The sequence below is a fragment of the Buceros rhinoceros genome, unplaced genomic scaffold (assembly GCF_000710305.1).
Source record: "Buceros rhinoceros silvestris isolate BGI_N320 unplaced genomic scaffold, ASM71030v1 scaffold9074, whole genome shotgun sequence".
Taxonomy (NCBI): domain Eukaryota; kingdom Metazoa; phylum Chordata; class Aves; order Bucerotiformes; family Bucerotidae; genus Buceros; species Buceros rhinoceros.
In genome coordinates this window covers 22,326-49,609 of record NW_010408773.1, presented here as the reverse complement: position 1 = coordinate 49,609, position 27,284 = coordinate 22,326, and the positions used below count along the sequence as shown (strand labels likewise).

Genomic DNA, 27,284 nt, shown 5'->3' with positions numbered 1-27,284 from the left:
GAATGGAGAGGCAACACAAGGCAGCAAAGGTATTTTGAGCAAACTGTTAGTTGTGGCAAACAAGTTTGACTTAGCAAAGCAGCAGTTGTGACTAGAAATAGGAAGGTTTGCAGGCTAGAAGTACATGCAAGTTTTAGTGGATCAATACTGACTTTGAAAACAAAAGAAACGGGTAAGTGATTTAGTGATTACCGATAGGGTTCAGTTTTTGTCTTTCTGCTTTCCTTCTCTCGCTTGGTCAAAGGAACCCTCTTCCATAGCATACTCCAATCCCACGCTCCTCTAGCAAACCCATCTTCGTCACCACCCCCTTGCGGCACAATCTTAAAAGTGTTGCCATCTATGACATCTATAAGCGGCACAGTGCATGTGGTTCTGCAGGGTGGCGGATGGTGGCAGGGAAGATGCAGTTATGTGCAAGGACCCGCACGGCACACGTGCACCGACAGTAGTTCATGGGAAAAGAGGGGGGGGAGGGAAAAACGAAAGGGTTTAGACAATTATTCATTACAATTCACAGTATGTAAACAGCTCTCTTTACCGATAAGGCTCAGTTTTATGTTTTCGTTTGGACTTTTCCTTGTGGCTTAACGGAATTCGTTTCCATAGCAAACTCCAGTCCCAGGCCCCTCTGGCAAAACCGTCTTCATCCCCACCTTGTTGTGGCTCAATGGAATAATCATTCCCATCTATGTAATCTATTAGAGGCACAGTACATGTAGTTCTGAAACATTTATAGAAGGGAAAGAAAGAGCAAAATACAATTTCAGAAGAGTAATCTGTCTAATCTGAAATCTACACCAATAATTATTAAGCTTATAGAGCAGTTTATATGAAAAGTCATTTGTAAACCTATTATTAAAAAGTGAAGTCTCATTAGAAGAAAAAAGAGATAGTTCTTCCTTTATGTTGTTTTAACAGGTTCTGAAAGCAGAAAAATAAAGTCTGAAATGCCAATATATCAATTTGTTTATCAGTACTGTTTCCTTTATGTGTACTTCTTGACATTGGTCTTCTAATAAAGCACAGAGGAGCCCTGAGAGGTCCCCTTAGAGGTTCTCACAGTATTATTATTTCTTGTCATTCTACTCATATCAGATCTTAGCTGTCAACAAGTATGATAAGCTCCTAGCTTTTACTACTGTAAACACAGATTTTCACTGTTCTGTCCTATTCAATTGCCCTGCAAATCTAACCTCTCAGGATAAAAAAAAACATTACTGGTGCTCTTCTAGCAGCAGTCTTCAGCAGAATTTTTCCTGTTTGATTTGCATTATACTCCTCATTGTGATCTATTACATACAATATTCACCAAGGAAAAACATTTTCTTGTTACTATCCCTAGATTTTCCAAATTAGTTTGCTGGTGACCAAACTTGGAGCATTTCCATCTTTTAAGTCAAATCCTATGAGACAGAAAAGTAAGTGGGGGTAAGAGAAATGCTAACACCATGCTCTTCTTTGAGACGCAAGCAGCAACACGCTGCACCCAGGGTACCAGGGCTTGAAAGAAGGCTGTCAGGCACTGCCCTCCAGCACTGTGTGCTTCAGCATCACTGGTCCTCCCGTAACCTCCACTTCTGCAGGCGGGCTGGAGGATGACCCTAAAGCTGCCTGTTCTCACCAGTCTCTCTCATGTAAAGAGTAACACACTTATTCAATGGAAAAACACGAGCATTTCCATCTTCTCTCTAGCATCCTGTCCCAAATACAGTCTTGAAGCAGAGTTACAGCCTTTAAAACGCACAGACACCATCTCTTCAAAAAAGTTCTGGTAATGCAACAGGTTAACAAATTGTTTTTAGGATTAAGCAGTTATTTCATGGGATTAAAAGAGTTTAAACAAGCATCTAGTTTCCTAAACGCACATATCCCCCTAACCACACAAGCAAAGACTGTGGTAGCACACAGCAACAACAGCAGTTCAAGAGCTGGAAGAAATGAAGTCCCTGGGGATCTCCCTCCTCTGTCACCTCTCACAAATCCCATGCACACAGCACAAGCATTCACACCACTAACTGCTAGCAAGTGCCTGCGTTTATGGCAGAGAGACACTCAAACCTCGACCTTGATTTGCTAGACACAATGCACTTCAGAGGAAACAAGTGAGACCACACTGCAAGACCAAAGATGAGAAAATTATAAAACTCTTGAAATCACAGAGGCTTTAAAAACCCATTAAATCAAAACGCTGTTACTTTTTCTCTACCAAAAAGCACGCTTTGTTATTGTTTAGTTATTTCATTTAATCAAGTCTCCTTATTCAGCCAGAGCAGAACATTTTGGTAACAGTGCCTCAGATCACGGCAAAAGACAAAGAGTTTTCTTGCATTTAATCTATACTATGCAAAATATTCAGAATACCTACTAAACTAAACTACCTGGATATTTACTTGCCTGACTGTTTTCCTTCCTCCTTACCTAGCTTTTATGGTGGGAGACAATAAAATCATTATACAGAAAATACTAATACAGTTTGATATATAGATAGTGATACAAAACGCATTAATTGTAATTTGAAAAGTGAAGATTTGTTACTGTGACTTTCTCTTCTTAAGAGGCCAGATGCTGAAAATAACAGAACATTACCTGTCCTTAGATATAGGAGCTATAAGTGGCGCATACCAATTAATTCCCACCTCACAATGGGCATCAAGGTAAACCAAAACCTTAAAAAAAAAAAAAAAGTAATTTATGTTTCTGTATATGAGATCATGATGATTTAAACTTAGCTACATTGAAATACTTCTGTATTATAAATAAATCCCCGAAGTTTAAATGAGTAAAATTAATCTTTTTAAAACACTATCAATACAATACTACGCCTCTACAGGTCTGTTTGAACACAGAACCACCACCACCACCTCTCCCCCCACAAAAAAAGAAAAAAAAGACAGCCTTGTGTTTGAACTGGCTCCTACCTGTCCAAGTTTAGCCTTCTGGGCTCCAATGCTCCTTGCCTGGATTAAACCTTCTCTCCTCTCATTTCGAAATACCTTCACAAGGCCATTCCACTGCTTAATATACTCATCCAGCCTCTCTTTTAAGTGTACTATTAAATAAGACAGAAAAAGAATATTTTGGTGTGCTCTAATAATAAACAGTTTTGTACTCTTAACACAACCCAAATCCAACTCTATAATAACTACAGACATTTAAGAGAATCTTTAATTCAGCTGATTGTACTACTGCTCACAAACACTAAAACTGAAGAGATCAAGGCTGGGAGCTCTCTGACTTTATGGCACAGGTTTGTCTCTGGCTTATCTGAAGAAAAAGCAGCTGAAGTGGTTGGCTGTGCCGCAGAGGAGCTGGGCGGACAATTTCTAGTCACTTCAATATATCACATAGAGGCTGTCAGGTCTTTGCCGGTCTTTCAATCAGGCAGAGAAGTTTCTACACTTCAGCATATGGTCTTTTGTCATCAAATAATCACATGTACAGTTGAAGGCACCACTCTGCAGTCAAACATTTCTCTTCACTTTCTGCCTCTCAAGATTTTCTCTTGAATCTGGAAACCTGCCACAGAAGCCCACCATACTCAAATTATCACCCTCCCTCATCTAGACCTCTTCCCTCTTAGGGTTGCGATGATCTTATGCTAATCTTCTAATGAAATTAACAATATGAATAATTGAAGGGCCAGAAATGCAGTGAATGAGCTGGGGCTCATCATACTATTGAGACGGTGAAAGCTTCAGCCGAAGGGACTTCGTTAATGAAGGGATGAGTAACTCCAGAAGAATCAAGATGGACTATGCTTAAATGGTTACGGATTTGTATTTGCACATTGGTCTTTGCCAAACTAATCTGGAAACCACATTCCTACCACAGAATTTGAAAAAAGGATCTGTGTTGCATAATATTTTTGCGCAGATGATTCTATTGAGAAAACTCACAAAGGCAGAAGGGCTGGCAGTCAGGCACATGCTCCTGGAGGCCACGTTGACTTAACCATTAGCGTTCATTTAAAATTTATTTTTGTACTGAAAGGCTTACAAGAATTACATACAGCTTCAGTTTCTCTCAGTCGGCAACAAAATTAACCTAAAACAAAAATAACCTATAGCCCAGGCATCCATGCACTGGTTTGCACCAGCTCCAGGGGGATGCTAGATGCCGTACCTACGCTGATTTAACAGGAGGAGGGACATGCAGAGGTGGAGGGAGAAGGATGTCCCTTTTGGCAGCAACAAGCCATCAGGTTGCTTCAGCAGCAACATTTTCCAAACCCTGAATGAAAATGATTGAAGTCTGGAGCTTGCTGCAACTTATGTTTCAGTATGTTTTATATTCCTGCCAACAACATTAAAAAAACTTTAGTTTAAACAAAAGCTCCATAAACGGAAACAGTGTTTTTTGGAAGTGAAGTTTCCAAACTTGAAAATTTAGCGCTTGTACCAAAGAACAATATTCTGAGACCACTATCTTTTAATACTATTATTATCCCTCCTCTTCACCTTTATTAAAAACTAAGTTTTCTCAACTAAAAGTTTTATATAGTCTCTCCTTTCCCACACACATTTACAATTTCTTTCGTAAATCTTTGTGCATTAGGAAAACTTCAAGGATACATAAAGATCAAACCAGAGAGAGAAAAATTTTATCACGCATGCTGTATAGAATAACACGCCATGTAATAATATATACAGAATGAGATATGATAGCTGCAATATAAATTTTTATAGGATAAAATCAACAGTTACAAGGTCATACTGAAGTGGTACTAAGAAAATTTTTATACTGCACCATTATTTATTCTGCAAATTCCTAGTACATGTTACAGAAGGACTGTCAGGAATATTTTAAAGATTTAAAACCTGAAGTTACTTACAGCTCTCTTGCCTATGAAGCCAAATATTTTAGTTATCAAATGTTCATCTATGTAAGGCTCACAGGGAGTAGTAAAAACCTGTCATATTGATTGTTTAAAGCTTTTCTACAGTACAAGTCTCAGGACTGCAGTCCATTATCTGAAATGGTGCCAGGGTTAGCAGCAAGTGCTGTTTCCCATAGGAAAACTGAATTTTCCCTCCTTCCCATACTACAAAGCCTGCATGGCAATAGTGTGTAAAAGCCTGATACTTTTACAGTTAGAAATACTGCTTGGACAGAGTTAAAATTTGTTCACCTAGAATGTGTGTTTGTGTCTGTCCATAGCCTTAAAGCATTCTGTTCCTTGTTCAAAAAAAAAAAAAGTATATTTTACCTTTCAAAATATAATCACCAGTCTGGTCTTCCCTTGTTTGGGTTTTTCTCTCACGCCTCAGTGCATGATTAAAGTATGAATCAATGTTTTTTCAAAACACATGCTTCTCCAAAAGATCCTAGGCATTGCAGATTACAAGGGAGGCAGGGAGGAGAAGGAAAGCAGGATTTTTACCCACAACTCATGGATGTCAGTTTGAGAAGTAGAAAAAAGGTATCAGAAGTCCTCCCTAAAGCAGCTGCCTCCCAGTCCCCTGTACTGCAATACTACTGAAGTGGAGCGCTCAGCTCTGCCACAAGCACTGATTAATGCTTACATCTCTCCACTGCAAGCACTATTAAACAAGTTAATAAAAATAAAGCCACCTGCCTATGTTCATTACTTCTCCTTCGGTTATCTTACGGGATACTGCATCAGTAAGGTAATAAGGCAGCAATAAAGAAAAAAATAAAATAAACTCGAAAGGAAGACAAACCCTTTAAGCGCTACTAAGAAGACTGGTGTTTACCTCACAGTCGCTCTTTACAGGTGCACAGTCTACAAAAGTGAGCTGCACCAGCTGGCATGTTGACCTCTACACTTCAGAAAGAAATAACACTGGTACCTATATACATAACAAGTAGTCTTTGAAGTACTATATACACAACCATAATTGTAGGGAGCTTCATAAAACTTGGTGTATCAATTGTCACTGTCCTTCCAGAACAGCTGTACACTCCACACAGCTAGCACAGCAGAAAAAACTTTTTCTATCAAGTAACACAAGAAAAACTGGAGGAAAAAAATCCCCCATGCGCAGCAGTTTGGCCACAGTGACACTGCAGTAGAAGCCTCTGCATCACTTCTTGGACTCTAACACGCACTAATACAGAGACTTCCATTGAAAATATCAGAACTAGCATCATCCAGCTAGCTTGGCGTTATTCTCGTTACTGTTCCCTTTCCGCTTCGACAACGGAAAAAATGCTTGAGCGGAATTCAGCACATCTCTCCATGCAGTTCTACGCAGTCCAACCCCACTGTTTGCAGAACAGATTAAGGAAGGAAAGGAGAGTGTTGTTCAGCAAAAAGACAGCTCCCAAGTGACTTTAGACAAAGAATTACAACAAAAAGAACATTTTCCAAGCATTGCAACTGCTCCTCCCTGTAAGGCGTAACATATATAAGCTTCTATGCAGCTGTAACCTTCCTCTGATGAAAGAGGATTTCTTGTAAAGGACAGGCAGGGCTCTCTGTGAGCCAGCCTTTACAAGCGTTTGAAACCGCTATGCTTCATTTTAATCTCATATCGCTGGAGAAGGCGGCGGCTAAGAAATAAGGACAGTCACAGAGTGTGAACAAACATCTACCTAGTCCAGCTTGTGTCCCTCAACATTGGTCTCAAAGAGCTTACGACACACTTTGCTGGATGGAAAGGCAGATTTAAGAGTGCAGTCTGAAAGCCAGTGGAGAAGTAGAAAATCCTGTATCTGTGCTGTCAGCACTGGTTTTTTGCTTTTTCAGCCAGAAGAAAAGCACCGGCAGCTCTGCTGTGATTAACAGTGTTTGTGTTTTGCACCTCTCCTAACAACTGGAGATCTCTTCAGATGGCTCGGCACGCTTTGCAGCCGGTACTAGTTCATGCTTTTCTCTGGGGAGAAAGAAGTGGAGCAAGATTCTACTCTCTCGTCCATTTTTCACCTAGAATGCAATTTGAATTATTGAATTTAATTATGTTTTCCAAGTAAGAGCCTAAAGCAGCTTGAAGAATTATTACAGTGAAAAAGTACACTTGCAGCAAGGTATTCAGAGCCATTCCAGTCCGTGCTTGTTTTCTAGTCACTTACACATGAGAATTCAAGAAAGTTATTTGAGAAAATGAAGTGTGGGAAATAAAGAGACACGGGTCTGCTCGATGTTAGGTCCAGGCTAGCTGTATCTGCTAACCATTCATATATGAGCAGAAAGCATAGGTAAAGTTCTGTATTTCAAAACAAATTTCTTGAATAATTCTGCTTATTCTGTTTATTTAACAATCGTAACATACTGGAAACCTGTAGTATGAGTTGCAATGCCAGACGGACTCATTCCATGAATTATATACACTTAACACAGAGTCAGGTACAACTCATGCGAAACCCAAGTAATGAGTACAATCATTAGTAAGAAATCTGGTAACTTTTCTAGAGACCAGTGTCACGGTTATTTTGTACAGCTAACTCTGCACTTTAATAGCTCTGAAGGAAGGCTGTGATCACAGCTGAAAAGGAAAAATGCAGCACATGTATGCTGACTGAATTATTAAAATTATATCCCTTAGGAGAGAAGATATTTTTGTTTTATAGCATATGTGTGTATATCTAAGCCAAATTCTCAAAAGCTGTAAAAGGCTACAGGAGACTATAATGTATCACTCAGTATCTTTATGAGACTAAGCCAGATGCAGTCAAATTTACAATATAGGTATTTTTTTCTCTCTTGTAAAAACAAAAACAACAACAACAACAAAGATACCTACCTCCACGTAAGATGTAAAACTTAACACACTAACTATTTTTAATAGGGATTTATACTCAAAAAAAGTCATCCCCAATTATGTGGTAAGTTCAGTTTTAAAATTTAAAGTGGTTGTACCTACAAAAAACAAGCCCTCCCATGAGGCTGGAGCTGGGAGAATCCCAGATCACTGGATAAGATGGAGAGTTTCAGAACAGTAAGGAGTTTCCATGCCACTACCCAATTCAGTTATTATAAAAACAGAGGAGGGTAAAGGGAACGTATCCTATACTTCTGACCAGTTCAGACTTGCCTGAGTTCCTAAAAGTCATCATCATCTAGAAGAGACCATCATACCACAGACTCAGTTATATTTTTATTTACACATATCCTCTTTTTCTGTCAACTTCTATTCAAGAACTATCCTGCAATAAAATCTTGCAGAATGTGCAGCTCTAGTGCACTATTTTGAAATACATCTAAAAGCAGACATACTTCCTCTGTATTGATTATATCTCTAGCGCAGAACTTACAGTTCTCTGTATTCAGCCTTGATTTGCATTAACACTGATGGTATCACCATTACAGTCTGCGTTATGTTTATATTTATAAGAACCACACATAAGTACATACATCCTGACTATAAATCAAGACTAAAATGTATATTACAAAGGAAGAGAAAAATCTCTGTACTTCTGAAAATGCAGGACTCAAAGAAAGCAGAAATTAAAACACACTTGAGTTCTTAAAAGCCCCTTCCCCCTATAAGAAACAATAAATACCTTAATGTGATGTTTAATTAAAAAAGGATGTTGGGAGATTAAAATTATACTGAAAATGAATCTGAATAATTCAATAACCTTAGATACATTTTTATTATAGTGTAAAAAAAAAGGGGGGGGGGAACCCGGATTCCTATATGGAATTAAGAAAGAAATTATTCATAGCAGACTTAACTCAGACTCCTTCAACAGTCTTAAAACTACTTGTTTTCACAAGAGTTGACAGGTACTAGTTCTCTATTATACACCCACAGCTGTGGTAGAGAGCCCAGCAGAAATACAGGATTTCTAACAGCTGAATACACATAAAGGATTGCCAGCTTTATGAAAGCAGTTCACTGAAAACTGGAAAGACTGTGAAGAAGCAACTTAAGTTTTCTTGCAGAGTCAACTCAATCTATGACAGGTAATAAATCATAAGAAAACTATATGAAGAAAAAAAGTTTCTTCTTCTACAAGTACTGTGTTAATATTCGAGACGTACCTTTGTTGCTAAAATCATCAATCAGCACAATTTCCGCCAAGTATTTCCTTGGTGTTCTCTTAATGACACTGTGGACTGTTCTCATGAGTGTGGACCATCCTTCATTATGGAAGACAATGACAATGCTGGAGGTGAGCAGGTTTTCATCGTAATGCCAGTATTTGCATCTGTAAAAAGGTTTGATTTTATTAATTTTTACATTGTGACTTACAGAAATGCTTAACATCTTTGTGCAAATGAAATCTTCACTGATGGCTATCCTTCAGATTAAAGAGAATCAGGATATAAAAGAGTATAGCTTAAGTGCATCACAGAAGGCCCAAAGACCAGCTTGCTTCCAGCTAGCGAGCCTTTCTTCCTTCTGAAAGAGGAAGGATACAGCTGGTGAGTGACGACTTGCCTCAGCAGCTACACGCTTCCTCCTGTGTAGGTGGATGGCACTGCACGGACTGCAGTGAGACACATCCCTTCCACCGCCACCACCTCATTGCTTGTGCAGCCAGCAGGGAACAAAGAAATTGGAAGAAAAGCCCCAAATCTGTGGCTGCCAAGATGGGGGGTCCTCAGATACTATGATTTAGGACGGACCGTACATTTGGCTCACCTACTGTAAAACAACACAGTCAGACAGTGCTGTTTTTTCTAAGCCTCCTAAAATCAGATTCACCCAGTAAAAGGACTGTCTACAAAGTGTTTCTGTTGGCTTTGTGTAATCCACATACAGAGTCTCATAACTAGAGATGTTACAAACTTGTGGCAAGGCAAAACTTGTTATTTTCTGCCCTGTCACAATAAAATAGATTTAACAATAATAAGTAAACTTGCTAGAAGTAGAGCAGCAGCACGTGAAATGCTCATGTCAGATGCTCCGCATAAAACCATCTCCAATTGCAGAAACAGTCAGAGAAGCATAATTACCCATGGGAAAAATGTAATCCCATGGCAGACAAGACATGATCTCTACTATTTATTATTTATTCACAGTTAAATTAAAGAAGGTGGCCAGGAATTTATCGATCATTTGAAAAGGTAACGTCCACAAAAAATTTGAAAATGAATGCTATCACAAGAACGAAGAACACGTATTTTGATCAAAATACGGTTTCTAACCCTACAAATGCATTGAACAGAAATTCAAGTAACAGGTTCAGTCAAGCATTTACCTGGCTATAATATACATCTTTCTAGTAGCCAACATGACAGACCGCAATTGCATCAACCAAATGTGCAAGACCAACCAGAGTCAGCAAGAGTGACATAGGAAATGTAACTATTGCCTGTGTTCACTCCTATTAAATATTTTTCAACTGAACCATCTGTAATGGTGGGTTTCAGCTTGGTGTGCCACGAAGAGCACTTCTGCATCCACTTAAAACATGCTACATTTCAATTTCCCTGTGGACCTGGGCTCAGGTCTTTTTTTGCTGAGGGATTACAGATGCTTTAGAAACAAGCATCCACACTTTCCAATATTTATTATCCACTTTTATCAACAATGGATTTAATTTGCAATTGTAATGTCCATTTCTCCAACTGCTGCATCCTTAAATGTTCACGGTCTCCTTAATTATAACCAGATCGGGTATTTCCTTACCTGGAAGTTTGCCTATCTGATTCTCTAGCCCCTTTTCCAACTATAATAATACAATTCCTATCCCCTAACTCAGAGACAGAGCATTTTGATTTCAATGGGCAAAATACTTCCTTTTTTTAATCTTTCAGCAAGTCAAGTCTCTACTAGAGAGAAACTGACTGATTAAGAAATTATTCTTGAAAAATAGAACTTTTACACTTATGGATGCACAAACTGTTATAGTTGTATTTTCAGATATAAAATAAAAAGCTTAAACACAGAGAAATCTTCCTGTGTTTGAAAAGAAATTACCTTAATCATCAGAGTTTCTGAAGCTAAATTAAGTTAAACATGGAAAGAACTCACATAACACATCTATAGGTATTTAAAGACCATTTTTTTGGTGAAGAACCTATTTCACTTGTTGTCAGGTAACAGCATCAATATGTATTTCTCACCCACCAGAAAAAAAAAGAAATTGGTAGAAACACAGTATTAATTTTGGTCTTGTGGGAAAAGGAAATTACAGATTCAAACCAGTCTATAACTAAGTCAAATCTAATAAGGCACTTCTCCTAGACAGGCATGCTGTAAGCAAACTCTGCAACAGCACAATCTCTCAAGTACAGTTTACTCACTAGAATCCTCCACCTCTATTGTTTTTATGCCTGAAGTAGCCACAGCTTGTTGGGTTCCAATCCACAAGAGCTAGACTGACTGTTTAAAATGCACGGGTCAGGCCGCTGATGCCTTCCTTCCACAGAACCCTCTGATTATATATTGCAGTACTTCCATTTGTAGCGCAAGCATTTAAGCTGTCAACAACTTCTCTAGCCATTTGCAGAGATAAAGTGGATATGCTATGTAGGGGCATCAAGTTGGCTGTGTAAAGGGAAGATTTTCCATCGTGTGTTTAATAGCAGATTAATAACAGAACTGAGTTGCTTGATGCACATATTCACCTGGATTCATTTGGGTGATACAGTTATGTTAAAATGGATGAAAACAGGATGTTACACAATCACAATCAGTATGCCACCTGAATGTCATTCAAGAGCTCCATGTAAGAGCCAGTAGAAAGTAAGAGCACCTTTTGCCTCGAAGAAGGCGGCAGTATGTGATGCACGTTGCACTGTGCCACTGACCTGCAGCTTCAGCAGTTTAACTTTTTTGCTCTCCAATTAAAAAGAGAGACAGCTATGACATTTCAGACTGCCTTCAACAACAGAAACAAATGAAACACTGCAAAAAACCCCAAATCTTTTGGTTGCTTATTTCTCCACTTCCTGCAATGAAGGCAAGTCGTATTTCAGAACAAAATGATGAAGAGCCTAAGAATGAAAGACATTAAGTAACTTAACAGAATTTTAAAAAGCCAAACCGATTACAAAAGCCTGAATTGAACAACACATCTGTGAGCAACCTATAAGCATTTTTTGATCTGTATTTAACGCATTTTTAGAACACAAAACCAGACAGGTTTTTTGCTACATATCCAACTTAATCTCTTCAAATCTGTCAGCATGTTTTACTCTTTAAACTTGAAAAATGATGTGTTGCTAAATGTGCCATTTGTAAGCCATAAAAGCACTACAGTTATACCTCTAGTAAGATCATACTTTTAGGTTTTTTCCAGAGGCTTTAATTCATTTATTGGACAGTCCACAGACTGACTCATCAAGCGCGTAAACACCAACTGACTGCAGTAACTCCTATGCACAATCTTGCCTCTCGCAGTAAGAGTTAGAGGTTTGAAACATGGTAGCTGTTTTAGATAGATACATGGAATTAATAAATATTTTAATCTCTGTTGCATGTTTTTCCAAGAAATGTGAATATTGATTAAGCTTTTGAGCCAAAAAACCCAGAAGCCTCCACTCTCATTTCCTTCACATCCACAGGAAAGGAAGCAGGAAAGAGCCTTTCTTCAGTGGAGCAGCACTGACATCCAGTGGTGGGCAAACCAAACATCAAGAACCCATAAACACATTTTGCTTGTGTTTAAAGCTGTATTTTACAGTACTAGCTTCCCTGTAAATTTTAGGCACTAGAAAAGCAAAAGAAAAAGCCTGAATTTCCAGACTTATGTTTTAGTTTTAAAAGATAAGGTAAATATGGGTGTCCAGGCAAAAGCTGCAAGCTATTGAAAACTGGCAGAGACAGATTCAAAGTACAAAAGAGTCTGTGACAAAGAAGATTCAAATACGTAGGTCATTCCAAAAGTAACGCTTCCTATTTACGTTCTATTTCCATGGAAACTACAACAGGCACAAAGAGCACAATAACACTATTTGATAGAGCAAATTCTCAGCTACAAAACACTATTTTTCGATAGAGTCCCCACCGCTGGCTGTGCATTTTCTCCAGCGATGAACAAGAGTCTGCGTGCTGTGCTCGCATAAAAATCTGCACCAGCAGAGGGGACCCACCATCACTGTTGCCACTGCTGGAATGGGCCACCCACCTCCCTCACTGTGCCACACCCACTGTTTGGTCTCCGTAAACGTTCAGCAAGTGATGATGAATGTCAATGGGTGCAATTTTTTTCCACATGGGGGAATTCAGTGACACCCCTTTGCTTCACACGCACTCCCATGTCAGAGGCCATGCTGTCAGGCTGCCCCTCAGCTGCCGTCTGCCTCACGGCAACAAAATTTAACGGAATATTGGCAGGAAGGTTCAACCTCTACTGCCAGACCACCAACATTCGCCTCTGAGGTCACGGGCCAACGTAGTAAAAGAGCAGGCATGACTTTCGGAGCCGTCCTCAAATATTTCTACCTCTAGCCTCATCCCAGGTGCTGTCCTGCCCACACACAGTAGCATGGTGCCCTTTCAGGTGCAGTCTGCAGGCCAGCTGTGGTGATACGCTGTGAACCACATTAGTAAACATACTCATTAAAACAAATTAATTTGAATTCTTATTGGTATAGCTGTAGCAGATATGCAGAAATGAGAAGGCAGCATCCTTAAGCTAGTCTTGCCTCTAGACACTTCACATCACTTCCTGACCCCTGTAAAGAGTTACTGTATGGGGCAAGAAGGAGCAGGCATGCACAGATTTATCAAGGGCTGGTAACACCTTCCCAGGGCAGCGCTGCAGGGAAAAGCAGCTCTGTTTGCTTTCTTTCCTCAGGAACTCATGTGTGAAAGGAAGCAACACCTTCAGATCAGTCCACGAATAAAAACTTCCCTTGCCTGAATTAATACTGGTATTACTGAGCAAAAACACGAACTGACTCATCACCTGAGCATCTTTTGAAAGATACAGTAGTGATCTAATGGAGAAACAGGGTCATTAAAGTTTCTTTTGACTGCATACTTCAGACGTGAATTAGTCCCACTCCCTTTCCACCCTGAGAGGGAACAGCGCTCTTGGAGACTACGCTGCACCAACATCCCTATCCCTCAGTCACAAAGCTGTGCACCAGCCACAGCTGGAGAGCAGCCCTCTCATGGGGGGACCCCTCTGCACAAGAAGCTGGACATCTGGGCTGGAGCTCTCTCCTTGGCTCAAGCAAATTTCTGCTCGTTCATCTTTGTACTCTACTCATTGGCTTGGTCTTCCCACTGTCTCCTGGCCCCACAAACATGATCACGGGTACATGCTGCAAGGCCTGGATGATCCTACAGGTTCCCCATTAGAAACCACCACAGTTGCACACACAGGCTCAAATTTCCTCAGGCTCAAAAGAGTCCAGGCTAGAGGCTGCTTCTCCTGGAAGACTAATCCAGCCACTAAGCAGAAACGCAAGTAGTGGACAAGCAGAGGACCTTGACAGCAATTTAAGGGTGAGTGCCAATTGGATAGATACTTAGAGGGCAATTTGAGATCTGGAGCCAACGGAACTGCTTCTCCGTCACCCTGAATTCTCAGCTTCCCCACCACATTAGCACCTAAGCTCCAGATAAAAGCAAGAGGTATAGTGGCCACAACTAATTCTGTATCCTGGTATTATCTTCCTCAGGTCTACTATCTAACCAGCACCTGCACTTACTAGGGGCATAATGGTCCCCTCTCCGGATTTTAAAGCATTGTACTTGTGTGCTCAGACCAAAACGTGGCAGCACAGATTTCTCTGAGGTAGCAGGCAGCTCTCATCCCACTCCTGTAACTGCTCCAGCAGCCAACTCCTGTGAAATAATTTATCACCTGCTGATAATTGCTTTATAATGCATGCATTTTTCTTACTCTTTGAGAGGGTCTAATACCAACAGAGCCTAAAAATAAGTTAGGAACTCTGTTTTGATTTGCAGATTCCTTTCCTAGTAAGCTCTGTTCTTATCTTATAAGGAGACAGTTGTTCAGCAGACACCACACTGTTTACATACTTTAATACTGAATTCAGGGCTACTTGTTATTTTAAATCATCGATTTATTATGACTACTGCAGCAAACTGCATCTACCCCCTAGGGAGATGGATGAGAGTTTCTTTCACGAAACACCTTCAACTATGTTCATCTGTAGGGTTTGACACTGCCAAGATCCTAGCTGAGACCAGCTGCTTGATGCCTGATGCAAGTCAGAATGATCACTGCCTAAGCACAGAGTAGACAGAAACACATTACAGAAGCGGGCAATTCTTTGTTAAGATACGACTAATTAAAACCGATGTTAATATTGGATTTGTTACATATGAAGCCATACAGGCATCATCAACATCAGTACCAGATTATAGTAGTCAACTTACAAAACAGGGGTTCTGGAAGAAAGATGAACAGACGACCCAAGCAGGAGAGCTTGACAAGCTGAATAGTTTTGGTTTGTTGTTTTTTTTTTTCTCCTTTCAGCAGACAGCAACAAAACCCTCTACTACACACTACCTAACAGCTTAGGAAATGTTGTTTCAGCATAGGTTTATTTCTACAATAGGTACAAGCTTTGCCTAGTTCCGTTCCTGAATTAGCTTGCAAAGCTATGTGACTAAATTTTGTTATTAGTGCCCCTAGAAGCACAAGCGACATCTCCCGCCTCTGAAAGTGCCATGATCCAAATTCAAGGCAACGTCTGTACATACCAATGCATCCAACATTATTCCTTTAATTTTCCTGTTAGCCCTAAACTTTGCATTTTTTTTAAATGATGAGATTCTTGCCCATAATATCACTTGCCCAACGCTGAAAAAGTTAAAGAAATAAACACCACATGGCAGAAGAGCTGGGGCAGCTAGAAGGCTAAAATAAATTCCCTTCCTTGGGGAAGAGGAAGCCACCTTAGAGAAAGATGGAGTCACAGTCCTCTTCTCTCCTGTTCTGGTTTAAAGGGGTGCAGTATCTCCCTGCCCATCTCCAGCTGTTCTGAAGCACTGTCACACCATGCACCGCCACAGGGCGAAGACGGAACAAGTGCCTCACTGGGCACCAGTGCAGGACATTGCTGTGGGTCAGCTGTACAAGAGCAGTTTGTTTTGATGCACTCACCTCTGAAGCAGGTAATGCTGTGACCTCAGAAAACATCGGTAAGAAGCTAGAACTTGCTGCACATAGCAATAGTCATTTCTCCACCAAGGCAGGCACTAGTTTAGGAAGCTACGGCTTGATGCATTTGCTTACATACAGCTCAAGAGTCCAGGCTGTGCATAATTTTGCATTTATCAAATGCTGACAGATTTTACTTAATGTAATAAACAAAAGGCTAGAAAGAAGCTTGGGGCAGTGGGCTCAGTCCCACAGAAATACTTCATTTCTTCCACACTTGGCTCATCAGATATTAAACCTTGACTTTCCTGCCATGCTCAGCTAGACTGAATTATAACTTGTATCATGCAAATTTATTTAAATGCTCTACCAGAGTTAAGATCTGGTTAATAGGATCAAGACAGAGCATAAGAAGTTAATTTAATTTTTAAGTTCTACATTCAGATTACAACTCACCCGACAAAATGCTTCCTCCATTTGCCCCTAAATCTCTATGATGCTAGACAGCACCTGGAGGGTTACACAAGCAGCTGCAGAAAATCTCTCAGACTTTTCTCTGCCCCCTTCTCTGAAGTCAAGCTTTAAAGGCATAATTTAACTATACTCCAGGTGCTGCACTACACATTTTTGTTGAGAAAGAGGTCCCATTCAGAGCTTAGGTTTCTCATTTCAGATGCACACACAAGTGTGTGTGTCTTACACACAGGTAAGTAAATCCAGCTACAGCTAACCCACCTGGTGCCTCTGTCAGCTTGTTCGTTCTCTTCAAGTGAACTATTTCGCCGCTGAAACTTAAAATTTGAAATGCTAGCAGCCAACATTAAAAAGACACAGGATCCATCTTCACTGAGTTTTCACTACTGGGACCTGAAATGTAAAATGCTTGGTTTTGCTTTGAGGCCAATGCCTGGAATTCAAACCTCTCCTGATCACAAGGAAGTGCTCTGACAATTAAATCTTTAAACACTTCTTTTTTCCCCCCTCCTACCGGCATCTTGCCAGCAGTAAGGCAGCTGATAACCTGCAGTGAAGAGCCAGCCTTCCTGATTTAGTGTGACCACCATAATTCATCTAACTCTCAACGCCAGCTCTCACTGAGGTGCACACAGATTTATGTGTGTACTATAAAATTAGCTTTCTTGGTTACAGAACAGTTTCAAGATACTATGTGGCACTTGAATAAAACATTTTCCCATGGTACCATGTGAAATGAAACCAAGTCCCTAATGCTCCATTTCCAGTGACACAGATACCAAGTAATTACTGAAATCTTTCTTTCATATAACAGCATCAAATACGTAATTTGCACAGTGCTATGATTAAGGAACTAATCACATTCCTGAAGGAAGCAGGCTCCACTCCAGAGCTTTTCTATTCATTCTCCTTAGCTATGACAAGCTTGACTGGACAACTAACTACTTACTGTAAGAGAACAGATTAATTCAAGTTATTTGCCTAGAGAAAAAAGACTGTCCTTTTCTAATAAGCAGCCAAGATTCATCTGCCTTACTACATACTCTAACTGTTTACGATGAAAGATTTTGGTATTTTTTTTGACTCAAGTTTCCAGCACCAAAAATTTTCTATATAGTTTTGTATTTTTAACAGCACTTGGACCAACCAAAAGGTCTAAGTTGTCACCATCAAACTACGATAGAAATTATATCTTTACTAACAGCTCGGCATTACTACATACAGCTTTGCATGCGTGTATTCTTAAAGTCAGAAGTCTTGATTTTCGGCAAGAATTCTCTCCTCTGCTTGTACTAAAAGTAATAAAAAACCCAAATGCCCTTCAAAACTACATGTACAATTTTAAAAAACATGCTAATTTTCATTTCCTTTTGATTTGTTTTATAATACGTCACGAGCTGCAAAAAAAGTTGTCCAAAAATACATTTCTGTTCACAAGGAGCATTGTACTCAAGCAAGCAAGAATTACTTTTCAGGTTTTTCAACAAAACCTTATTGCCAGTTGTTCTGTTTGAAGTAAAAAGGTGATCCACAGCAACAAATCCTATTACTCAAGTACAAATTTGTCTGGTCAAGGGGGCATGCCCTGTATCAGCAATAACGTCATTAAAAAGGAAAAGTCAAACTGGACAACCCACAGAAGGAAAAAACATTTAAAAATATTTACTTTCCCATGATCAGACTGACAGATGTGTGTGGGTGATGCAGATGAAATTACGGCTCATGCTGGTGAGCAGACAGCAGCTATCAATTGCTATACTGAAAAAAAAAAAAAATCCAGTAAGGGATTAGTTTGTCTTATGCTATTAACAGCCACAAAGAGTCATCATGCTTCCTCTCTCAGTCAAACTGCTCAGGATAAAATTCCGGCAACATTTGTCAAAAGAAACTGTCAAAATTAAAATAATTTAGTTTAAATAGTTGTAAGACTAAAACCATCTGGGTCAGTGAGAATGATTTGTAAGCAAGTCTTCCATAGGCTAACAACAGCACATTAAGCCTGAGCAAAGCATGTTGAGCACTGATCCTTTCTACAGCCAACACAGGTAATTAGCCTAGCATGAAATCTGATCAGCAACGTGAACATCCCTGGCTTAAGGGCTCTACGGTAATGTAAGTTAGTTAATAGGACAGGCAGGGAGTTTCACATAGCATCACTGACAATATACTTTAAGAGAACGCTTCTTAAATTTCAGCCCAGCAAAATACACCAATGGAAACGGCAGATGTGGACTTCATAAAGGAAAACCTGCATTGCTTCTTACAGTGTTTTTGAGAGAAAAGAAAGTACAAAGAGACTATGGCAACTAATGTGTTGTAGATATGTATAATACTGAAATACTGAATACAGATTCTTTACAGCAATTGGCACTGCTCTCGTCTTTAACCAGGTGCAGCTTCTGAAATGAGCCATACACCAGACAGCCTCTTCTCAGAACTCCATACTTGTAGTCATCAGTGGTTTTGTACATCAGGCAGTTTTATTTCCACTTTGATGCTTTCAAATTAGAGAACCCCCTATTTATATGTTTCTTAACATCCGCCATGAGAAGTTCATGATTTCAGCTGTTACAACTTTGCCAAAAAGGGCCCAGGAATAGCTTCTTTGAGGATAATCTCCCTAAAACACAGGAACAGACCATTCCCACATGCAGTAAGTCAAACAGGCATGGCAGGAAGTCCACCTCGCTGCACCAAAAACTCATGATGGAAGGGAAGGTAGATGCATAGACTGGATGCCTACAAGGAATACAGAAATACTGCCTCAGCATATGCAGAGAGAGTTAAAGGCAAGACTTTGGTGGAGCTTAAAACTGTGAGATGGGTAAGGGCAACGAGAAGGGTTTGTAGGTAAAAGGAAGGCTGAAAAAACCCACAAATTTACTGCTGAATGAGATGCAACTTAAGTGTCAAAGGACACAAAAAAACCTGAGATGCTCAACATCTGGTTTCCCTCAGTTTTTACTTGCAAGATTTTCCCGCATCTAGTGGCAAAGTCAGGAGAAGTGAAGGAATATCCACCTCAGAGGAAGGGTGAGTCAGGGATCACTTCACCGGCCGCATCACAGCAAATGGGATAAACACAGCACTAGACCATGGGACTGGACGGACTGCACCAGAGTGCATGGAGGGAGTTTGTGATGTCATTGTGATGCCAGAGTCTACCATTTTAACAAGGTCCTTGTGCATGTGCCGCTGACAAAGACAAATGTCATGCCCATCTCCAAGAAGGAAGATCCAGGGAACTAGAGCCAGCCACCCTACCTTTCAGACCCTGAAAACATGATAGAGCATGTCTGCTGGAAGCCATTTCCAAGTGCACAAAGGACAAGGTGATTGGGAATAGTCAAAGTGGTTTTATCAAGGGCACATTCATCATCCTGACTGTAAAGCTTTGCCATGCCTATCTTTAGCTACATCACAGAAAGCAGTAAAACAGATGGGAAGAAGCACAACAGAGGCTTGACCCAAGGACTCATTCAGCATCTCATATCCTCAGTCATGGGGCTAAAAGGACATGGATGAATTATTTTTATCAGATGGAAAGAGGGAGAAAAGAGATGGATTTACCAAATTTCCAGGCAATGGCAAAAAAAAAAAAAAAAAGAAAAAAGAAGTAGATCTTTAGTGTCTGGATGAGAAAATGGTGTAGAGTGGCATGTTTTGAATTCATTAGTACCTGGTGAAGTTTTTGGAATTGATTAGGTTTATCCAGGAAGGAATGCCTTCTCTAAAATAAACCAGAACCAGATTATTGGAGCTTAAACGAGCCAGGGATCTTCTAGCATGAAGACAAGGGGAAACCATCAATACACGCACACAGAAGTACCATTTGCCCAAGCAGCACTCTGACAGCATCTATAACGTATGGAGGAATCTGAGCACTTGAGAGGGCAGAAGACAGAGGCAGCAGACTTCCACCACCTCAGACAGACCGGTAAATGTAAACTGTGCTCCAGAGACTACCATTTCAGGCATCACTAGTTTGTGTTTCCACGGGGCAGTACATCAGAGAACCCGCAAAAAAAGTAGCACATTTTCAGTCCCGACTCCAGTGTGGAGCTCAGCTGAAGACACATCCATGTAGAAGCCACTCTTTAATTGTAGCCACAGTGTAGTGAAGTTCTAATGGCAGAAGAGAGGTGTCGTAGTAACACCTCCTTTTGAAAAGGGAAAACTATAAAGAAGTGAGTTGGCGTACTGAAAAGATAAGCTAAGGGCAAAATCATGTAATGGTTGGGGTTGGAAGAACCTTAAAAGTTTCAACCCTCCTGCCATGGGTGAGGACATCTCCCACTACACCAGTTGGCTTTCATGCTTTCAGGTAGCATGGAACTTTTTCAAAGACACCATAATAGAAGCCAAGATGGTTTATCATTAATCATAAAAAAGCCTAGATAGAAACAAGGGAAAGCCAGCACAATTAAAAAAGCAGATGCTGCCAGCAGTAAGACAGACATTCTTTATATGCACAGAGTGGTGTCCAAACAAAGAAAACACAAATGAGCACTACTTCAGGCAAACTGAATGTAAGTTATAGGATAGGAAAAAAAAAAAAAGCTTGGGAAATACTGAAGAATAAAAGCTGGTATTGAAATATTTTTTCAAACACCATGAGTAGGATGCTTGCCAGACAGTCTGTTGGGCTGATAGATAATCAAAACGAAAAGAGACCACCTCAGAAGCAGTAAAGCTAAATTAAGTATTCCCACTGAACTCTTAACACTGGTCAATGCCAGATATCCAGGGAAGAGAACAAAACCATGGCAAACACACAGTGATACTTCCCACTATATGCTCCTATCTTCACCTACCTACAGCTCAGGGACTGTGTAATTTGGAGATAACACATCTGCCATTAATAGCCTATTTGCTTTTCAATTTTTTTTTGTTTTAATAAACCCAGTATTTGCAAAAGAACACGATATAAATTGACAAACTATTGTGGTGTATAACTGTTGCTGACACCAGCTTTGTTATCAAACAAATGGAGGAAAACATGACATCAGTTTTTTGCAGACCACTAAATCTGACTTCTGTGTTGAAAAGAAGCTAGCAATAAGTAACAAAATTAGTAAACCATAGACACAGCTTTTGTGGATGAAAGCCATGCCACAGAAACATACCACCTTCTGAAGAAATTAAAACTAGATGTGGACATGGATGAGCCTATTACTAGAGTAACTGAATTTCCAGAGCCTTTGCTTTCTTTACAAGAAAAGTTCTTCGCGGCAGGGTAAGATAGAAGATCTCTCAGACTGATAACTGCTAAAGTGTAAAAACTGTCTATTCATTCCAATTTAAGTGACTTTGTGACTGTAGCAGCATGAGTGTCTATGCTAGAAGGCAAACTGTCCACGTCCTCTTCCAGATCATTACTGAACAATAAAAGACAGTTCTTGGTAATTGCAATTAAAATTACTATAAACAGCTGCACAGTAATTCAAGGACACTACTGAGCTAATGAGCTGGCAGGAGAACTTACTGGAAGTGCAAATAAATGTGTATGGAGTGTTAGACCACTCTTAGTGCATATATTCAGTGAGAGACCCTAAACTTGGCATTACCTCTCAAAAAAAAAATCTTGGAGTCAAATATGGATAGCTCTTTGAGCATTTTATATCGGAGTTAATGAAGGGTAAACAGAATGGTAGGAACTTGAAACATTTATATAATAGCTTGATGTAGCTATCTCTGATATTCCCGTATCACAGGCTGCAGCGTAACAGAAGTACATAACAGTGTCCAGGAAGTTAAACAAACACCATGTTCTTCAGTCCGGAAAACGCTGATGACTCAGGATGTCATTCATTCCAACTGTATAAATGCATTTAAAAGACAAGGCTGTGCACAGAAAAAGTTCTATGAATCATGACAATCCTGTTGCAATTTTTGGCTCAACTGTCGCAGCTCACTGGTTGCCAGGAATGAAACTTTGTCCATTCTCGTATGTTTTCTCCCAACTATATGTTATTGGCCAGAGCTGGAGAGAAGATTGTTAAGAAAAATGATCTCTGGTCACACCCAATATAGCTGTATTTTTAAAATTTATTTTAGAATACTCTGGACAAGTGGCTCATTATGCTAGAAAACCAACTCAGCTCTTGTTTTCCCTAGCAGCAATTCTTTTCAGTTACGATTTTTTTTTTTTTTTTTTTTTTGACACTCCACGCCTCCTTACAGCACTCATCCTCAAACCTAGGCCCATTTTTTATTTACTAGGTTACTTTTCAGTTACGTTTTTTTTTTTTTTTTTTTTTTTGAGAGGACACTCCTTGTTACCTGACAGCACTCATCCTCAAACCTAGGCCCATTTTTTATTTACTAGTGTGGTGTGTTTATCCTGAATCCACGATCATTCAGAAAATTTATCACTCTGTTCTTACTTCAGCTCTATCTCTGTGCAGATTCCTGATCACAACAAATAAACCATCCAGGGAACAATCAAATTAATACCCTTCTTCCCTAAAGCTAACATTAGTTTTATCACAGGTCTGCTAGGAGGCAGGGACATTTAAAATTCAATACAAATTACTGATCTTAAAAGTAAAAGGCTGCCACTCATCAGGATGATAAAAAAAGATCCAGAAAAGGTAAAAATCACCAAGGTTAAAGAAAAAGTTTTCTTCCAGCAACTGTACAGAGGTTTTAGACAGGACTTGCTAAGGCTGCTCTTCTTATCTGCAACCAGAAATAAGGCGGAAAACAGGTATTGCTGCAGCTAAACCCAGTTTATGGCTCCCCTGGCCCTCCGCCAGAGTGCTGGAAGGCTGCAGTGATATGATGCCATGTTTGAAATTTTGTACGCTGACTGTCATGTATCGCCACGCATTCACCTATGACTTGCTATGAAGTGCTTGGCTTCAACCTCAAAATAGATTGGTTAAAATCCGTAAGACAAGAGTACTGGTAAAATGGAAATATTGTGATGTATCTGGCCAAAAACTTCAAGATGCCATCCAACATTACCCCTCTCTACTGGGTTTAGCAAGCGTTAAGGCTTTTTACTGCAGCTGAGACTGACCAGAATCACCAGCAACGTTTCCTACTGAATCAATAAAGGCAGCTGGCAAATCATCTTGGCAATGTGTTTTGACTCCAAAATCAAATCTAAACATAGCAGGATTGGTTCCTCGTTTATTGGCATTTCTTCCCTCTTGCCCCACCAGCAGGGACAAGCCCTAAGGCTACATGGCTTTTAAGCTGAGAGACAGTTCTTGCAGCACAATTTTACACCTGTCTCCACTGCCTGGGAACGCATTCACTAAACAAAGCTGATTGCTTTAGGAGGACACTTAAAAATTTTGTGCTTAGAAGCAAGAGAAGACTGAGGTGAAGTCTACCTTGATTTCAACATCTACGAACAAATAACCCAGTCTTTTCCTGAAAGATCTTCCTCGGTTAGTAATGCCAAGGTATGATTAACCAAGAAAAGATGGCCATACTGCTCCTCAGCAGGGTTAAACTGAACGTTGACCAAAATGGCTTCTAGACTTCTTAAACAGGTCAGTGGGTGGAAAATAAATGGTGCATCCAATCTGCTACCTTTTGCTGCATTTCTTGTCGGTATTGGGGGATGAGCAGAAAAATAAGTATGTTAACACCTGAAAGCATATAGCAGTATCAACCAATATTACATCGCTTCCCGTCTCTTCTGCCATTCCCAGGAGACACATGGAAGCTATAAACCTTTAACCTTTTTAGCATCCCAAGTATTTAATACTTAATACTGAAATAAAGTATTTGATATGAAGTTGTCTGAAAGATTCCTTTTGTTCACATTGTTCTTCATGCTGTTTTGTTTGCTTGTTTAGAATATTAAATAATAAAACCTAACTTTGATTTGAGCTGCTGCCTTTGACTTCCTCCTTGTCTGCAAGTGTGCTTGAAGAAAACTGTTTCCAAAATTCATCTTTTCTACTCTGATCTGTCACATGGCTGTCCCTCCTGCTCCTCAGAGCATGCAAAGTACTCACTTCTTTGGGAATTTCTATTTATTACTCTCTTGCAGAACAGAAGTAAAGACAAACTCTAAGATTACATCAAAAATACTGCAGTAAACTATAGGTGTGGAAATATTTGGCTCTCTGATGCCCTCCACCTTTGGGGAAGAAAGGAGGGGATGACATACTTTGGCAGCTCTGCTGCCAAAGATATAGCTACTAGCCCGGGCAGAGGCAGCCCAGCCCCACCTGCACATGACACACTGTCATTTCTGCTTTCTGTGCTCAAGGAGAGCAAGGAGAGAAGCGTTCTGCCACCTCCTCCCCCTTCTCTCTCCAGGGAAGGAAGGGGCAAAGTGAGCTCTGCTAACATGAACTCCTGGCTTCAGCTGTCCTCTGCTCAAGTTAATCACAACACCTAAGCAGGAAACGATTTTTCTTTCAGTTTCCTTAGCCCTGTTGCCTCCTACAAAAGGTGTGCCTGAGGCCTCAGCACAAGCAGCAGTGTCTAGGGAATAACCACCTAAAGGAAAATGCCAGCCTACGCAGATTACCCAGACAATTTCTTCCCCTTCAGAAAAATTGCTTTAGCACAGAGGTCCAACTGCTGAGTGCAGTGAAGGCAGAAAACCAAAGCGAACCCCAGGACAGCCAACACTTCCTCATCACCAGCAGCGGACAGGCACCATCTTCATTTCTGACTGCCAGCTAGCGGAAACCTTCAGTAAATCACCCAAGGAACACAGCACAAAGGAAGGGAAATGCTGTACTCTGCGCACTTCATTCACGTTCAATCAATACACACCTAGCAGTGAATTCAAGCAACTGTACATGCACAGGCATGAGTCAGACTCACAGCTGGCCAGTTCTCTCCTACCTCGCAAAATGGGAAAACACCCACTATAAAAAGCCACAGCACAGCCTCAGTAACCAGCCAGTGACTAGCTGCCACAGCTAGAAACATACAACCCAGATGATGGCATCAAAATCAGGGATCAGCATAGCTCCATTGCTAGGGATGAGGGGAAGTGAAAACAGGCAAGTAGCTCATTCCTATCTCAACTCATATCACCTCCCCTCCAAATGTAATTAATCCCTCCCTCCTCAAACAACAACAACAACAAAAAAACCAACACTCAAACAAAACCCCTCTACCAATCAGTTTGCTCAGAGACCTGTCCTTAGCTAATAATTAACAAGTAAAATTATATCAAATGTAGATTAGCCTGAGAGCAAATTTGGCTTCAGTATACACCAAAGATCAGAAGGGACTGTTAGTAGTCACCAAGTAAGTGTTTGTGACTTCCCAGAATTTCCGTAAACCAAAGTAGACACACTCTCAGCAAGTAAAAAAAAAAATCTTTTTTCTAAGATTGCTTCCTTCTTTATGAAAAATGTGGTGAGAAACTGTTAGAAATGTATTCTTCCGTCAGTGCCAAACCCCAAACACCACTACGGCAGATCTACACGCCTATAATGCAGGTGATTAAGTAGAGTTATTTAAAGGGCACAATACCTGTTTGTAACTGTTCTCTTTATTTACTGTATTTTCATTTTTAAAGCACTGAGGTGAAATCAAAACTGAATAAACTAACCAGTATAAGAATTTCTGCAGGAAATAAAGAAAACTATTCTTTCTTAAAAAACCCAAATCTTGTATTAAGAAAAGAAGGTATGACAATGAAGACTGTGGCTGGACCTGGGAACATGGAAATATACATGTTATTAGACACTAAAACAGATTACTGTAGAGATAAATGAATAAGTATTCATGAAAGGAATCATTACAATAGCATTAATAATATATGAAAACATCTGGTGAGAAACATCTCACCTGTCAGGACAAGAAGCCTTAAGTATATGACCTTATTAATAATATTATTATTTTAATCACCAATTAAGATACGTGGAAAGAAAATAATTATATCCCGTAAAGACAGAACTAAAAGAAAACAAAGAGTTTGCTTACTCTTCTTGACGCAAGTCATTAACGCTCCGATCTAGTGAGATCATATCACTTGCCACCATATTAAACCCAAACTCTTTAATGCTGGCTTGAATGGATTCTTTGTAATCTGGTCCTAAAACATATGGCTTTGCTTCCTCTCCAGGGCCACCAACAACTCCATGAGGCTCAGGCTCTTTGGGTTCAAAATTACCAAGGACTCCAGGTCGTAAAACAGGATCTCCATATATAAATGTCTGAGGCTTAAATGTGAGATACTGCCTCTGGATGATGTTTTGCTGTTTGTTATCACCACCACCACCATGATTTAGTTCATTTTTGGCCTTATTTTTCCTTCGAATTGATTCCAAATCCACTTCCACACCTTCAACATGAGGCCAAGGTACCACAGGTTTGAACTTCTCATTTCCTAGTCCATGGTCTCCTTTGTTTGGCAGAGGTCTGTTGGCTTCCTTGTCATCCTATATATACACACACAGAGAAACAGAAGATGATCATATAAATTGTGGAACTTTTATTTATTTAAATCCAGTACCTGAATGCATTGAGAGTTTGAACTAAATAAATGTTAAACAAGAAGAAAGAAGTTTCTATTAAGGCACTCAGTGAACACTTTTACTAAAGCAACTGGCTGCTGGAGAACATCACCAGCCTTTATCCACACTTACCTTAGTGAGTAGGACCTGCAAATGGCCTAACACCCAAAGCATTCCCAAAGACCAAATACCCACATAGGACATGTAGACTTGAACATAGTTCAGGCTGCACACCAAACCAACATGCAGGGAGCACCAACAGAGCATTTTAAGAAGGAGAGGGTGGTATGGCGCCAGACAACGTTGCAACGAAGAGTGTGGTGCCCTTGGGACCACTCTTGGACGCAGGGAATTTCTGAGGCTACACGTTATGGATGCTGAGACCTCTACAGGGTCTCAGTGGTTGACACACACAGCTTCAAC

General features: G+C 40.1%; 1 protein-coding gene across 1 annotated transcript in view; it reads right to left on the bottom strand.

Annotated features, from left to right (window-relative positions):
* Positions 1 to 27,284, bottom strand: part of GALNT7 (polypeptide N-acetylgalactosaminyltransferase 7) — a gene marked incomplete at its 5' end in the record, with an annotated part of 46,409 nt that overhangs the window by 13,822 nt on the left and 5,303 nt on the right. The window contains 5 exons of the mRNA XM_010134975.1: positions 542 to 724; positions 2,590 to 2,669; positions 2,922 to 3,052; positions 8,951 to 9,117; positions 26,329 to 26,786. Coding sequence (XP_010133277.1) covers positions 542 to 724; positions 2,590 to 2,669; positions 2,922 to 3,052; positions 8,951 to 9,117; positions 26,329 to 26,786 — 1,019 coding nt within the window. The remainder of the gene's footprint in view (positions 1 to 541; positions 725 to 2,589; positions 2,670 to 2,921; positions 3,053 to 8,950; positions 9,118 to 26,328; positions 26,787 to 27,284) is intronic.